Source organism: Oxyura jamaicensis, chromosome 9, assembly GCF_011077185.1.
Source record: "Oxyura jamaicensis isolate SHBP4307 breed ruddy duck chromosome 9, BPBGC_Ojam_1.0, whole genome shotgun sequence".
NCBI lineage: Eukaryota > Metazoa > Chordata > Aves > Anseriformes > Anatidae > Oxyura > Oxyura jamaicensis.
The window spans coordinates 15,761,958-15,777,435 of NC_048901.1; the positions used below are offsets into that span (position 1 = coordinate 15,761,958).

Sequence of the window (15,478 nt, forward strand, 5' to 3'; positions counted from 1 at the left end):
CCTTGGAGAAGAGCAATTGTGTCATTTCTGCAAACGAAAAAGCTTCATTGCTTTCTGCAGAGATGAGTTGTGGGGAACAATGTGGTTTGAGTTTTTTTCACATTTTTTTTTCTGAAGCATATTTAGATGGATGGAGCCTATTTTAAAACATATTAAATGAAAATGTGGTCACAGCTTTTCCAGATTAGGACCATTTACGCTCTTTTACTTTTTTATCCACAGAGTGATGACAGATCTACCATCTCTCCTGGCTCACCTACCACTCAGACAGGTAACAGGGAAAGGCAGTAAAGTTTCTGGGAAAAAAAAAAGAGATCAAAATGGCTGCTTTGCATATTAGTGCTATGAGGAGAAGGGAGCATAGCTTCCCATCTTCATATGTGGCACTGCTGTGCTTGATAGTTTACCCGGTTATTTGGGTCTCCTTGGAAACACATGAGGGAAGAGACAGCAGGGGTGAAGCATGTCTTCAGGGAGAGTGTAGGGTTTGGCTGCTTTAGGCTGTCCTGCAAGCTTTGGCCCACAGATGCATTCAGCAGCAGTCAGAACAGTTGTTGGAAGTGGTATGTGGAATGTGCTTTGCATGCAAGTGTCCCTGAAAGCGCCTTTTCCTGCTCTGTGCTTTTATCATGCATGCATGTAATTTATTTTGTCATTATATTAAAATTTTTGTTTTGTTCTTTTTATTTACCACATTGCTGAACCCATTTTCTATTTAAACTCTAACCATTTCCTTCTTCCTCCTTTCCTGTGCCTTTCCGCATTTGTTTAGTCCACCTTTCCCCTCCATATCCTGGTCATGCAGCCCCGCCTTCCTATAGAAACCCTTCCCAGCGACCTGAGAGTTTCCTTTTCCGAACAGCTGTCAGGGATGAAGCAAACAAAGGTAGGTTACATAGCTCAGAAATTAGCTGGTTTTGCTACATTTTATTAATATCTGCCTTGCCTAGGTTTGCACTGTTCTATTACTTTGGGTCGATATTGTCAAACCAGTTTTAGAGTTCCATTTATAGACACATAGCATTACATACTTTGTGAATAAGCAGTTTTTTATTTAGAGCTGCCAAATATTCTTTTATCATATTTGCGGAAACGTGGGAATTTGTTCTTCCTGGTCTGTGCTTACACTTAAGGACATGCCACACAAGGCTTCAACAAGTGGTGAGGGCAGCTATAGTAGCACGTAACAAAATTGCAGTTTCTGTAGAAAGACTGAACTCTTTCAACATAATTCATCTGTCAAAACTTTGTCATCTTTTTGTGTATGATTATTAGCCAACAGAAACAAAATCTAAACAAAAAGGAACGTGTTATGGAAACACCTCATTTAGATCAGTAGATCATTAGCTTGATAGATGAATAAGCTAATGAAAGAAACAGATTTGAGAAAAGGAATACGCTGTGCACCTTATGGAACGTGGTGTGTGCTGTGTAGTGCAGCAGGGAAGGACAGTCAGCCAAACCATGCTTACTGGCTTTTTTTTTTCCTTTATGCTGACTTTTTAGTGGTTACTTCATCTTCTCCACATGCCTTGTCTCCCGCTAATGACTGTGCAGACCCCAGAGTCAGACAAAACTCCAAACAGCGCGAAGAGGAGCTGGAGCTAATAGAGCAGCTCCGTAAGGTAAGCGCTTACAGAAACCAGTGTGTGGATGTCTTGGTAAATGCGTTGCATGCCATCATGTTAAGGCTGCCCTGGTGCTTTGGACTGATTTCAATGAACCATTTATGGTGAGGGGTTGACCAAAATGAAATGGCACCGTGCAATCTGAGTGTTTCTTTCAGATGGATGCAATGGTGGTCACTTTGTTGTGGAGGAATAAAGTTAGCTTAAGTGCTGTAGAATATACAGTCCTGACTATTGCTTTTGAACAGCCAATGATCTCTGCTTTTAAAATAAATATGTACTTACTTCCTTATCACCCTTCCCACTTGTTAAGAAGCCTGGAAAGCTCCCACAATGTCTTCCTTTTAATCGCTTTTTAAAAACTCAGCTGTAAAGCCCCCACAGAAAAGCAAGCGGAATGCAGAGGCTACTGCCAGTAATGCTGACAGCGTGGTGTCCTTGTGTGTTCTGAATCCATCCATTGCTTCTTGCTTTAGCTATCCTTAGTTATGTATAGAATAACTGTAGCATGAATATTCCCTGTGCTTTTACTTTCGTCTGTGTGGGGTCAGTAGGCCCTGGTTTGTGTCCAGGTACAGTGGTGAATATGCCATGTGCCATTAAGGTACTGCCCTGCTTGGCCCCAGGCATGTTTCTGGTGAGCATGAAGGGCTTCCCTGAAGTGTTCTAATGCTTTGAGCTTTCTCAAGAAGAAAGAATTCCTGTTTGTTAAAGCCGATTTTAAAAGCCGTAAGCGTTCCAGATGGACAGAGAGAGTTCCTTCTCTTTGCAAATTTTGAAGTAAGGACAATCTCCTTTCTCTGAAGAGAAAGTTCTCTTAAGTAAAATGAAAGAAAACTTGATGATGTTTGTAGAGCCTTTGATGTCTTATCTTGGAATGCTTTGCATGCAGTCTCTCTTGTTCTGCTTCCTGGGTAAGCCTAAATCTTCTTTTGTATTCTTAAAATTTAAGATACAGCATAGCTCAGAGAAACTCATGCAACATAAAACGTAAGATGAAATGCCTGATTTGAATTTGTATTAATTCCCTGAAACAACTGTTAACTACCTTGGTTTTTAAAACTATAAGCACAAAGTAGTTTGTTTTTTTCTTCACAAAGACTTGTTAGCTGTGTTGTCCTCCAACCCACAAACACTATTATTTTCACTTCTCTTGGCAGAACCATTCACTGAGAATGTGTAGGATTAGAAATACTGTTCTTAGCCTCTGACTTCCGTTATTTTTGAGTAAAGGTTTTATTAATCCCCTGTGCTGTGCAAAGCTGTTTGTCATTGAACTCAGCTCCTCCCAGATTGTGTTCAGCTCTGGCCTGGTGCTGTGCAGAACCTTGGTATTACTCAGAAAGCTGTTCAGGAGTGTCCTGAGGATGGACAGTGTTGTAATGCAAATGCTTCTGCCTCTTGTAAAATGTTCTGCAGAGTGAAACAATTGGAAACAGCCCTTACTTTTGTGTGTCCACGTTCGTTTTTCACAGAATATTGAATCACGGTTGAAAGTGTCACTGCCCAGTGATCTTGGAGCAGCTCTCACCGATGGTGTTGTTCTGTGCCATTTAGCTAATCATGTGCGTCCTCGGTCTGTTCCCAGCATCCATGTCCCCTCACCTGCTGTTGTAAGTATGTACTAAGGGTAGTGTTTTATAGATGTCCAAAATGCCATCCTGCAAAGTTCGGTAGTCCAGGCAAGTGCTAAATTCATCGCTCTCATCTGTGATCATACATGACAAAAAATAACTGTCTGTTCTGTCTGGACAATGTCTGTAGCTTTATTAAAAATGCATTATGTTCAGGTTTGTTTCATTTAAGTAAAGTTATTTCTAATACAGATTTTAAGAAAACGTTAAGATTTCCATTCCTCGCTACGTTAACTTAAAAACTAATGAAAGACGGTTCAGCATGAAAACTGAAATAGGATATTTCAGAAGATCAAAAGGTCTGAGAAGTTCAGGAAAAGAGGGAAACACAATGTTCTTTACAATACTTAAAATCCCACTACATAAGAGAGCACAAACAGGCAGGGAAGCCAAATTGATGTATGTCCACTTCACAGCAAGATAGATTTCTCCACTTAGGAGCTTTAGCAGAGCACACTTGAGCTACAGGTGCATGTGCTTGGAGAACACCATCTCCTGGAACAAAGTAAATCCAGTCATACCTTTGTGATAACAGGAAAAAAAGTTTACTTTGTATTTGGGGGCTGTTCAGAGCAAGGAAAGAAGTACACAGAGAAGTTTGAAATACCCTAACTGCAGTGTTTCTGGAAAGCAGTGAAGATAATATATTTATAGGTGCATTACTCTGTAGCACGTGGGGAAAGCACAGAAAGGTCAAGAACTGTGACATACTAATAATTTACCTAATCTCAACCCCCCCCCAAAAATCTCTGGCAGTAAAAGTTCAGTGAAAATATTTAGGATCAGCTGCTTGAAAGTAGCATGGAGCGACAAACTGCTTGTTATGCACCTTCGCATTATCTTAAAATTATATAAATAAGGAAAAAAAACAACCTCTCCTGGGGCAAGAAGCTGAAACAAGCATGTTGTTTGCTTTTACTTATTTTGGAGTCAGTTCTTGTGTTGGAATTTGAACTGGCACTGCTGCATACTGTAGCACTGTGGTTCTTCTCGCTTGGATTTATGTGAACAAGCAGATGTCCTCATTATTTTGAGAACGATTGAGCTGGACACGCCAACGTTTTAGTCAGATCGTGGAATCATTAAGAGAAGAGGCATACAGCCGCTATTCAGAAGACTCATGTCATTAAGAATATCTTTTCAATGGCCTGGTTTTATGTGCTGTGGCAGATTCTGTGTTACAAATTAAATCATGGCTTTGTCAGAAATCTCAAGGAAGAGGCAGCCTGTAGCTGGACGGCTCCAGGAGCAGAAGAGGCATCATGTCTTTCCTCACTTACAATGGGATCTTTGTATTCCCTTCGTCCTTCAGAAGAAGTCAGCAATACCCTTTAACCTGCTTTCTTGGTGGGGAAATATGGCACACTGATGGGACGGAGGAAAAAACCCACCAGTCTACGTTTTCCCCACTTACGGAAAAATGTTGAAGTCATAGAAGCTGTCACCTGCTGCTACGTAGACTGTGGGTAACTTGTACAAAAGAACAGGAAGCTTGTGTCTTTTTTAATCAGAAAAGAATAAGCTTCAAGAATAGAAACAAGACAGAGCCTGTGCAGGGTATGTCTGTGTAGCGGTGAGAGAAAGCTATAGAGAAAAAAAATGAAAAAAATGCCAGTGAGTTCAATTCAAGCAGCTGTATCAAACCCACCTGCAAGAGGCTAACATGTAGCAAGTCTCAATTCCAGTTTTATTCCACTAATTTCTGGTTTCATCTAGCCTCCATTTTTTATTGTTGTTAATTGAAATAAAGTTTGAAATATTTGTATAATATGGTGATCCAGAACAAACTCCAGATTGCTTCATACCATGAAATCACTCAGAAATCACAGCACTGTAGTTGTGTGTGTATTCTTCATTCAAGATGCTTTTTTAATTATCATATTTTAGTTATTAAAAGCGTTAGCCTGTTTTATGTAGCACCTTGAATAGAAATATTGCACAGGTTAGAATTGTCTCTCTTTTAAAACATCCAGCATTCATAAATTGGTTTGGAAATTTTTTGAAATTTTGAAACTGCAACAGAGCCTGGTTTGAATTAGACAAGTTTGTCAGTGTGGTATGTTTTTGGCAAAGAGTTTTATTAAGAGTTTTATTAAATACAGAAATCCTTCCAATTAAGAACACTATGCCTGCCTCCTTTGCAGCCTAAACTTACGATGGCAAAATGCAGACGAAACGTGGAAAATTTCTTGGAAGCTTGCAGAAGGATTGGAGTGCCTCAGGTACATATTTCTGTTACTCTCATGTTACGTTTCAGGTGCAGTTTTGTACGATCAGGAAATAAAACCTTCTTTGAAAGAGTTTATGAAAACAAGATGACTAAAAGTTTAGAAGGTTCAGGCATGAGGTGCACTGTACTATATAGATCACACTTATCTTGTGTTGTCTTCCAGAATAAAATAAAGTTGGAAATAGTTTATATAGAGGTTTATATAGATTCACTTACTGCTGTGCCTTAAGTTCTTAACGGTTGGATGCAGCATGAGCTTGCCTTTACAACTACAAGGTACATCTATAAAGACAATTAAGTTTTCTCGAGATCAGAAACTAGGTGGGATAAAATTTGGATGGTGTTTTGCATCTGTTACTTCCATTCTAAAACATTTGGCTTTCCTTCAGAATAAACCTTTTACACAAGCATCTGTACTGTCTTACCAAGAAGTCACACTGTTGTTGGCCTTTCTCTGATGGTAGCTATCTTTGCATAGATCCTAAATCTTCTCGTTATGTACCAGTGGTAGAACTCTTACCTTCTGGTATTCCTTTTCTCTTTGAAACTGGACGAGCTAAGAGGTAGGAACATATAAAATAATCTGAGTCAAGCTGTCATGTTGTATGCTGTCCTATCCTTTCAACTTTGTCTTATTCAGCAGCTGTTTCAGTACAAATAATTTTGATACGTCATGTTTTTCTTTATTTTTCTTCTAGGGCATTAATTGGATTGGTTTCTTATGCTGCTAAGTATTAGTGTTTTTGTTGTAGGTGCTCTTTTCTGTATTGTGAAAGGGAAAAGTAGATCCAGTGACTCATTTCCCTGCTGTTTCTAAAAGCAATGCTCTCGAGTCAGTCATGCAGTATTTTCTGATAGTTTCGCTGGAAGGCATTTGAGCCATTGGGATTTTCAGCTAGCGTATTTATTGAGCTGTCTAGCAATTTCACATGGCTCACTGGTGAATGTCACTGGAACGTGGTGGGGAGGTAAAAGTGATCATTACTGCTTTGAGATCCTTGGCTATTTTGGTTCCTCTAAGATAGCTGAGGCTTTGCTTCCCAGGGATACTGTACAATGTAAACTCTCCTGGGGCAAAATTGTTCAATTCCATCCCGGCTTCCCTATTTATAGCTCTCAGATAAGTAGATTAACTTTTGTCGGGCTAGAATATGAAGCAGGTCACTGAAATGACCTACATTTAAAAACAAAACAAAATAACACTCCAGCAGAAAGTCTCCTATAGACCCCGTCTGCTACATATGCTACAGCTACTATCTGGAGTCCTCCCATTTTTCTCATTTCTCCTGCTTTTGTGTGAAAGAGTTCAAGGAGAATGTCTCTGGGGAAACTTACTGAAATACCCCCAGCTGAATTCTAAGTTGCTCTCACATATCTGCATGACATGTCTACTGAGATGGGAAGGTAAGATATCTGTATGAAAGAATGGCATGGCAGCCTGATATATGTCTTTGCTGAAAAGATGCCTGCAGGTATTTTCTTTGATTTAAATTAGAATTACAAAAATAAAAGGCTTTCTGGAAGTATGGATCTATGTAGAAATACTTACCTTCTAAGAGGAAGGCAACTTCATGTAAAAAAGCTACTTTAGAAAATGGTAATTACAGGCATCGCAGTGAAGCAGCTATTTCTGCAGGGTTTTGCTAGTTAGAGCTCTTGCATCAAAAGAAACTGAAGTTAAACAGATTGGCATGTGCATCCAGATTTCATTGATTTACAGCAGTTACCTCTGTGAAAGGGAGGCAAATGGTACAGTGGGAATAGTTACAGAACACAAACTAATTAGTAATAGATTAAACTGTAATTTGTAATAGATGTTTCTGCAGAGTACTGCACTGGAGCATCAATTACGTACAAATAACGCCTCGTGCTGTTTTCGTTAATTAAGATACAGTGTGAGTACTCAGTGCCAAAAGCATCTCAGAAAGCTGCAGTCTCTTTCCCCTGAATAAAATGGTTTCCCCTAAGGCACGTGTACCCTGCTGTGTTAACAACAAAGATTGGTACACGCGTAAGGTGCACGGTGACAGACACCTCACCGAACTCCAGGTAGTCGCACTGAGTGCGTTCTTTGTCACGCAGATTCTTTTAGAGAATTAATCTGTTGTGTTATGCTTCTTGAACATAGAGGATATATCTGAAATGTCTGATGTCTGACTGCTTCGTGGATGTTGCTATGGCTAACTGACCTTTTTTTTCTGTCTGTTTTCCCTTCCTGCTCACACACTCTGGACAGGACAATCTTTGTTCCCCTTCTGACATTCTTCAGCTAAACCTCAGCGTTAAAAGAACAGTTGAGACTCTTCTTTCCCTGGGGACAGATTCAGAAGAATCCAGTCTTGTCTCCCTTTCCATTCAGCTCTGGGGCTTTGTGGTGTTTTACTGTACTCTAATGCTAACGCTCTGTATGGTCTATCGCTGGGTCTTTTTCCTCTAGCTGAAGGATAGTGTCGCTGCTTCCTCCCTCCAGCGCTTGGTAAAGGATTTGGGGGTTTGTCAAGACCCCGTGTGCGAAGCGCTTTCTTTCCCACTTGTGGGACCGAGGTGACAAGTACCGTGTGGAAGCACGCTGTGTCCACACCTCCACCTGACATAACTCACATTTGTATTTGCTGTGTGATATTTAGCAGATGTAACGCGAAGGGGGGGAGTGCTGTCCATGGGCTAGAGCAAGGGACTGAGGTTTAGGGACGTGTAGGTGCGTGCTATAGTCTGACTGTTGCTGAGTGATGGAGCACTGGGAAAGCTGCGTTGTCAGTTTGTGCCTCGGTTTCCCTGCCTGTATATTAGGAATTGCACCGCTTTGGTGAATTGCTCCAGGATTATCTGATGAAAACTGTTAACAAATGCAAAGTATTTCTTCTCAACATTAGTGTTCCTGATGAGATCTCACAGTCTCAGGAGACATGGTCTGATAAGTTTTGTCCACAAGACTTTGGGCTTTGTTCTTACCCTAGCCCCTTATCCTGCTTCTGAGGAGATACGACTTTCCCATTTGTAGACTCTGGTGTATTGCTTCTCAGTCGGGAATTTTTAAAACAACTGTCAGTGAATCCCGAGCTACTTGGGCTTCGTAACAGGTCGAGCAGGACATTTTCAGGGAGAGTGAGCTCTTCTGTCAACTCAGAGGAAACTCTTCTGGCACAGGAGGAGAAAACTTTAAGGTCCTATTGGATGCCACAGGGTTGTGGCAGCATTTTACGGTGCTCTGACTAAAACTTAACAAAGGCTTCTTGAGTTGCCACTCAGCCGTGGGAGCCCAGACTATGCTTATTCCCTTCTTCCTGCTATCCAGCCATTTTCAGAAACTTGTATATCACACAGTTACAGAAACACAAGTCCTGGCTGCACATTCAGTTCCCTCTTCGCTGTTTTACAAAACTCAGGTAGTCTTCCACAACACTCAAAGCTTTTCCCTCCCCTGGAGAAGCATTCTGGCTCTTCAGTGCATTTCTCAGGGACACCTCCAAACTTGAGGGCCCTCCTCGCGTCACGTACAAAAGACCATGTCTCCTCAGAGTGTAGGTCAGTTCAGGAAACTCCGTTCAGAGCTCAGTTACAGGTAAGTGTTAAGGGAAACGGCTGTTCTGAATGTTGTTCCAATAAATGTGTTATATCTGGATATCCAGTAAACGGCTTGTAAGCCCCGTCCAAGTGGTGTTAGCATTCCAGCATTAACCTGGCACAAACTCCAAAGCACGGTTTAAGATACGCAGGAGTTTGATTGCAAACGAGGTCACTACCAGTAAAGACGTGTTGTGTACATGGATCTTACAAGCTCTTGTAACATAAAATGAATATTTAACAAAGGAGCGAGTAGAGGAGTTAATGCCCTCTTCCTCAACCACACTGTGACTGGCACAAAGCGTTCTGTCCAAGCAAAACAGTTCTGCTGCAAGAGGGGACCTTTGGCAGGGGGGAGAGATGATTTTATTTTTCAACAAGCTATTTTTGCACTGTTTACTGGTGTGAACTGAAATGAACTCGATTCCTGTTTCTTAACTTCTTCTAATGAACACTGTGATACAAGCTGCAAGGGGTCTTACACTAACAGTGCCTTCCAGTCTTTAAATTTTGTTTGTCGTGGCTGTCTCTGTGGTATGGAGTCATTCCAAAGCTTCTCCCCCTTATCTGTTTGCATACATGAGAAAAATGATAAATATTTGCTCCCGTTTGCAAGTATTTCTCAAAAAGTGCTTTTTTTTTTTTTTTTTTTTTTTTCAAAATAACAATTTTGCTGAAAGGAAAATGCATTTTGGCTTGATCGTCTGGCTTACTGCAAGAACTTGTCTGGGTTAATTTGCTTTTTCTCCACTCTGATCTGTGCGGGAGGCGTTGGCTGCTGTTATTCTGGAGGATTTAATATCAAAAAATATCAGTAAAGATGCAAAGAGCGGAAAATCCGTATTGCAGTGGAAATAACATGTGAAAAGGGAAATCTCTGCAGCTCCATAGGAAGGACACAATATGGTTATTTCTAGAGATACAGAGGACTGTTGGACATGCATCCTGTCCCTGGATGATTGTGGTGGGGCCCAGGTGTGCCAAGGATTTATGTAGGATGAGGCTTTAAATCCACCTGATACTGAGAATAGCACAATTCTTAATAAACGGTTTGAAACCTCTTTTTGCACTTGGTGTGTTACTCTTCAGAATGGTTGTGGAAGTGACCTGCTAAGTAGGCTGCCCTCTGAAAGGTTAAAAAAAGAAAGGCAGTAGTGACTCGTACATCGTATCGGAGGGATATTTGCCCTTATACGCTGTCAATTTCTCCTTGCCTTGAACAGGAGAAATTACATTTTCTACATCTATTATCAAAGTTACTCATACACAGAAGCAAGCTGGGGGGGTTCCTTCCAGAAACAACCCTTTTTTATGCATCTCCCGAGGAATTTGGGAAACTGAGACCAGGCCACGCCTCTGGACAGAAGGGTCTCAGATGTGCAGCGTCTCCTTACGAGAACTGATTTTAAGCGTGACCTTTCCTGTTAGCCTTGTTGCACGGTGTTTCCATGGCACACATTAGTACTTCATTCTCTGCCTTAAGGTCGGTATCACTTGGTGACTGAACAAGGCTTGCGATGTGGCGACTCTCAAAAAGTCAGTTATGTTTGGGAAAGGAAGCCGTGGTTCCTGCTCTGCAGATTCGTGCTGAAGCGAAGCTTTCCCCCTCCTTAAGTCAGTCGAATTTTGTTTAATAAGCTGCTGTCATTTCAGTGTGGGCAGAGAGAAAGGATTTTGCTGTTTCGCAGTTTTCCTATAATCCTTTTTCAAATTCTCGTTATTCATACACGTTTTCTGCACGATGCCTGGTAAATAAACACAGTGATTGGCCCAGGAACTCTTGTTTTGAGTAATCACGTTCGGTTCTGTATTCACCAGTAGAAATTTCATTTCATTTGTGTGTGTGTGTGGCTAGCTGTCCGTAACATCTCATAGTTCAGTCTCCTTTTGCTTAATTTTTCGTTTCGGTTGAGTGTTTTTCATCCATTTTGTTTTTGTCTTTTGTTTTGTTCCCCATTCAGGAGCAATTATGTTTGCCTCTGCATATTTTAGAAGAGAAAGGTTTGACACAGGTAGCTGTGACTGTGCAGGCGCTCCTGGAGCTGGCACCCCCAAAGCAGCAGCAGCTTCACCACTTGTCTGCTGTGTAAAGACCTCCGGCACCTTTTGGGTTACCTTGGCTAAGCAGAAGGACGTCAAGACTTTACTGCCCATGCAGTGCATCCCCACACACAGAGCTCTGTCCTAAGGAAAGGAGTTCCCGTGATTCCTGACAGGAATGTTTTTGCTTCGTTTCTCCATTTTTTTGGAGATGACAAGTTTCCAATAACGTTTTTATTATTGATATTTTTGCCCCCCTACTGGGAAAAGAAAAAAAAAAAAGGTGGTGAGGAGGGCAGGGCCTTGCAGTGGCTAGCTGTTGGAGCCGGCTGTAGAAACTGACCTCGTAGTTTGAAGACGTTGGTGTGCACAGCTCAGAAAACTGTTCCTACAGGAGTTAATTTGTTAACAAAAAAAAAAAAAAATGTTGCTGCAATGGGCACAAGGGGAATGAAACTTCATTCCTTCCCCATGGGATTCAAAGAAAGGGAGTGTCTTTGCCTCCAGAGAACACCTCTTTCCATTATATAAATATATATATTTAAAATATATATATATTGCAACACAATCTTAACCTGCACAGTGTTTCATGAGAATCAAACCTCGTGCAGCTTTCACCTATGTTGGCATGTCCTTGTTACTTAATATTTGAAGGGGGATTTTTTTTCTCCAAGGCAAAAAGTACCGCATGTTTTCTCCACAAGAAATACTTTAGTAATAAAAATAAAAACAAATCAGAGCTACTTCCATCTCCCCTCCTCCAGGTAAGGATGCGTTTGATTACTCAGTGTTTCTTCAAATGAATGTCAAGAATCATGCACGTGTTTTCACTGCAGTGCAAAGAAGTACAGCCTGCCATGCAGGTCATTAGAAATCCATTATCAAATAATACATTTGGAAGGGGCTGGAGCTTCCCGTGCAGACACGCCAGCACTGGTGAGCGTCCCAGCCACTGAGAAGTTCATCGTTTTAAGAGCATAGTTAGGGAATTTCCAGCAGTGGGCTGCATATCGTTAACGCAGCAATCCTGCAGAAGGTAGCTTCTCCATGTGGGTTTGACAGGGCTTTCAAGCCTTTATCACAGTATTCACACCGATGCACTGGTTTACAAAACTGCCATTACTTTCTTCCTCTTTCTTTACCAAGAAAATGAAAATTCGATATACAGGGATGGGAGAGGCAGCAGGCGGGTTTGGGGTTTTGCTTGAAAGCTGACCTGCAAAACAAAGACCAGCTCCGTGCTTTAGGCGCAGTGACAAGGCCAGGCTCAGTACCAGATCAGTCGCAACACATTTTTTCCCCCCAAAAAAAACCTTGTAAAATGCAGTTCTCCACCTATGCAGTTCTTTTGCTAGTTCCCAACCCATTTAAAGCACCCCAGAACAGCGTGCTGACGTGTTGTATGGGGTCTGGGACCAACGTCAGGCGTTGGAGGTCCATCTGAAGCAGAACACACCGGGAGGATTGCACGGGGACAGAGGAAGGAGAAGAACTGAAGTGGCTAGCTAAAGGCCAGTTTTGCTGAAGTAAACGTGCCATAGGAACACCGACAAAGACTGGTCTTAGCTGCATTTTTCCCCCTTTGATTTGCGGTTTCTTTCCACAGTTTTGCTTCACGTTTTGCTTTCAGGACTCATTGTGGTGAGTGTTGTAACCCTGGCTCACACAGTGGTTGCAGTTGCTTCTTACTGGTGTTGGCTGATCACGGTGCAAGTTCAGCACGTGTGAAAAGAAGCTAGCATGGTGCCCCGAGCTCTGCAAGCAGTGCAAGTGCCAATAACTTGCAATGCGTAGAGAAGAGAGCAGTCCCGTACAGACCTGCTTTCCTCCTCACGTAGCTCTCGCGTTTCCCTTAATTCCACTTGCAAGGACTGCTGCTAATTCTTGAACGGTTACAGGAGTGTCAGAAGTCTCTGCTGCAGTTTGTTGTGCGCGTGATCGTGCCACTCGCAGCAAGCAGTACAGCCCACAAACGTTTCTTGTGTCTTCGTCTCTCACATAATTTGAAAGGGGGGCACTGAATTCATCTGAGTTTTCCACATTAGGTCATTTGTATCGTACAGAGGCACGTTACGTTTCCATAGCGCACCCTTCCTAGGCTATTTAAATGTTCCTGTTTGAAGAAAACCATTCCTTCCCTTCAGGGGAGTGTGAGGGCGTGTTGTTTGCTTCAGTCCAGCTTCCAGCACTTAGAGAAACTAAAACTTAACAGTGTTCAGGTTGGTGGAAGCTTGACATTTCATTCATACTAGTTTTTAGGAATTAATGGGGTGGGGAGTTGAGTCTGAACTGCAAGAAAGGGCCTCTTTTTATTGTCTGGTTAAAACAACTACTCGTGTACAGGCAGTGCATGCACGCAGCAGCTGAATGCACGTGGAAAGCAGTGTCTGCACGACGGGGATAGTTGTACGTATGTCCGAGTATCGCTTACGTTGTTAGAAGCAGCAGTTTGCTCTGCCGGTTTCAGATGTATTTGGTCATGTTAGTTTAACCCTTATAGTCGTGTGTTTTCATGCCGGCAAACGCTAAACGTTGACCAGATGTTCAGGACAAAAATCCAGACCTGAAGTTTCATTGTAGGGCTTATTTAATGTATTATACCAAAAAAACAAAACAAGAAAAAAACCACTTCAGTTTCATTCTACAAAATAGGCTGGGATATTTTTTTAGTGTATTTATGTGCAATTTTTGTTGTGTCCAGTGAAAAGAATATTTTAAAGAAACTGTGTATAAAATTCTATTTTGTGTTAAAGAAGCGATTGTTTTTTCCTTTCTGGGGCATTTGTGTTGGAGGATGTGGGAGGAATCCAGCTGAGTGTTCCGTGCTTGCCGGTGTCCGTATACTGACCCCATTGTTCCACCATCCTCCCTCAAACGATGCCCAGCACTGAGCAGTGCTTGAGGCTCAGCAGCGTCACAGGCTTGAAGTCAAGTGGCACTGGCACTCAGGAGTCCCTGATGGCATTGAAACGATCAGGTCAAAGCAACTGGGATTTGATTCTTCCCCCCTGTGAAGGGGGGGGGAGCTTTGGTGGCCTGCTTAAAATAGATCAGAGACAATTTTTTACAGCACCGAGAACTCCTCTTGTTCTTGGTAGTGACACAACGGCAAATGGTATTTTTATCCTTTATAACTATAAGTGGTCCTTTTGAAAAAATGTTTTAGAAACAGGACTTTTACGGTGAATTTGGACATTAAAAACTCTTTTGTATAAATATTGTGATGTTTTACAAAGCAATCTAATTTTGTTATTTCTGAAAACAGTGTAAACGTGTAATTAATAAAGGATTTTAAAGCTTCATCCCATGCTGTATGTCTGTAAATACATTCCATAATTTCTGTTAAGTATAAATATGTTTGAATATTGTACACTTTATTTTAAATTGCCTGTATTCTGCCAGTAGCGTGAACTTCTAGCACATTAATAATATAAAAGGAAACCATGGGTAATTTGAAATAAAGTTTTAAGACTTACATGAACTACAGTGTTTTTTCGTGATGTTTTTCTGCTGTATGAGTGAATGTCACATCCTGTGTGCCAGGTGTGCGTACTCACCCTCCACAACATCGAGTTGGCAATTAATGGACCTGCTTTTTCTCTAGCTTTTGTTGTTAACCAGGATAGAAAACTTCCAGCATTTCTACACGCATTGTGTAGCCACACCAGAAACTTTCTTGGAGATGCTTTCAGCCCTTCCTACATGATGGGTAGCAGCAATTTTGTTCAGAGTCCTTTCCTACTCCCTTCTACACCTCCTTCCCCCCTTTCCCCTCCATTGTGTTTTTGTTTTTAAACCTTTTCAAACTGAGCAGCAAAATGCACCTTCGAGGCCTGGGTGGGTTGCTGCCAGTATCGGTGCTCTTTGCAGTTCTCATCTTCTGCTTGATTTTGTTCTGCCTCAGTTCAATCTGTAAAACGTGTCCCTGTGCTTCATGCCCGTCCCCTCCCTGTGTCTGAAAGGTTTGTTCCTGTTAGCCAAAATACTCACTCCTCTTTTCTTCAGCTCCCTTCCTGCTTTCCTCAGCGTGCTGCCCAGCTCCCTCCAGGTTTCGTTTCTCCCCTGGCTTCTGTCTCCTGCCTTTCTCCTCCATTGAAACCCAGTACTGGAAAGCAGTCTGTCCAAAGGGCTCCCGATTGCTGGGATTTCCTGCAGAAAATACCTCGGGTGTGTGCTGTGATCCTGTCTCTCCACAGCTGGAAAAAACGAGCAGTGCCAACCCTGGTGAAGTCCCTCAAAACCGCTGGGCTGTGGGGTGGTGCTCCCTGCTCCGCTCACAGGGGGTGCTCGGCTTTATTCAGCAGCTGGACAGCCAAGCAGCAGGGCCTGCTCTGATTTCTGACCCAGCAAGGTGAGGCTCATATGGAGAGCGATGGCTCTGA

General features: G+C 42.0%; 1 protein-coding gene and 1 long non-coding RNA gene across 20 annotated transcripts in view; one reads left to right on the top strand and one right to left on the bottom strand.

Moving 5' to 3' along the window:
- Window positions 1-11,831, top strand: part of LRCH3 (leucine rich repeats and calponin homology domain containing 3) — a 61,417-nt gene extending 49,586 nt beyond the window's left edge. For 9 of the 19 annotated variants that reach the window (XM_035334297.1, XM_035334301.1, XM_035334309.1 and 6 more), the window contains 6 exons: window positions 223-271; window positions 773-886; window positions 1,507-1,625; window positions 3,104-3,241; window positions 5,407-5,484; window positions 7,729-8,040. In XM_035334297.1, the coding sequence (XP_035190188.1) occupies window positions 223-271; window positions 773-886; window positions 1,507-1,625; window positions 3,104-3,241; window positions 5,407-5,484; window positions 7,729-7,929 (699 nt within the window). In that variant the 3' untranslated portion in view covers window positions 7,930-8,040. The other 10 variants (XM_035334303.1, XM_035334312.1, XM_035334315.1 and 7 more) reach the window with 5 other exon arrangements.
- On the bottom strand, window positions 2,932-13,695 carry LOC118171313. Its single transcript, XR_004753153.1, has 3 exons — window positions 13,507-13,695; window positions 5,910-5,912; window positions 2,932-2,944 (listed from the first exon to the last, which is right to left on the bottom strand). It is a non-coding gene; the product is annotated as an uncharacterized LOC118171313 (long non-coding RNA).
- Window positions 13,696-15,478: the final 1,783 nt, after the last annotated feature.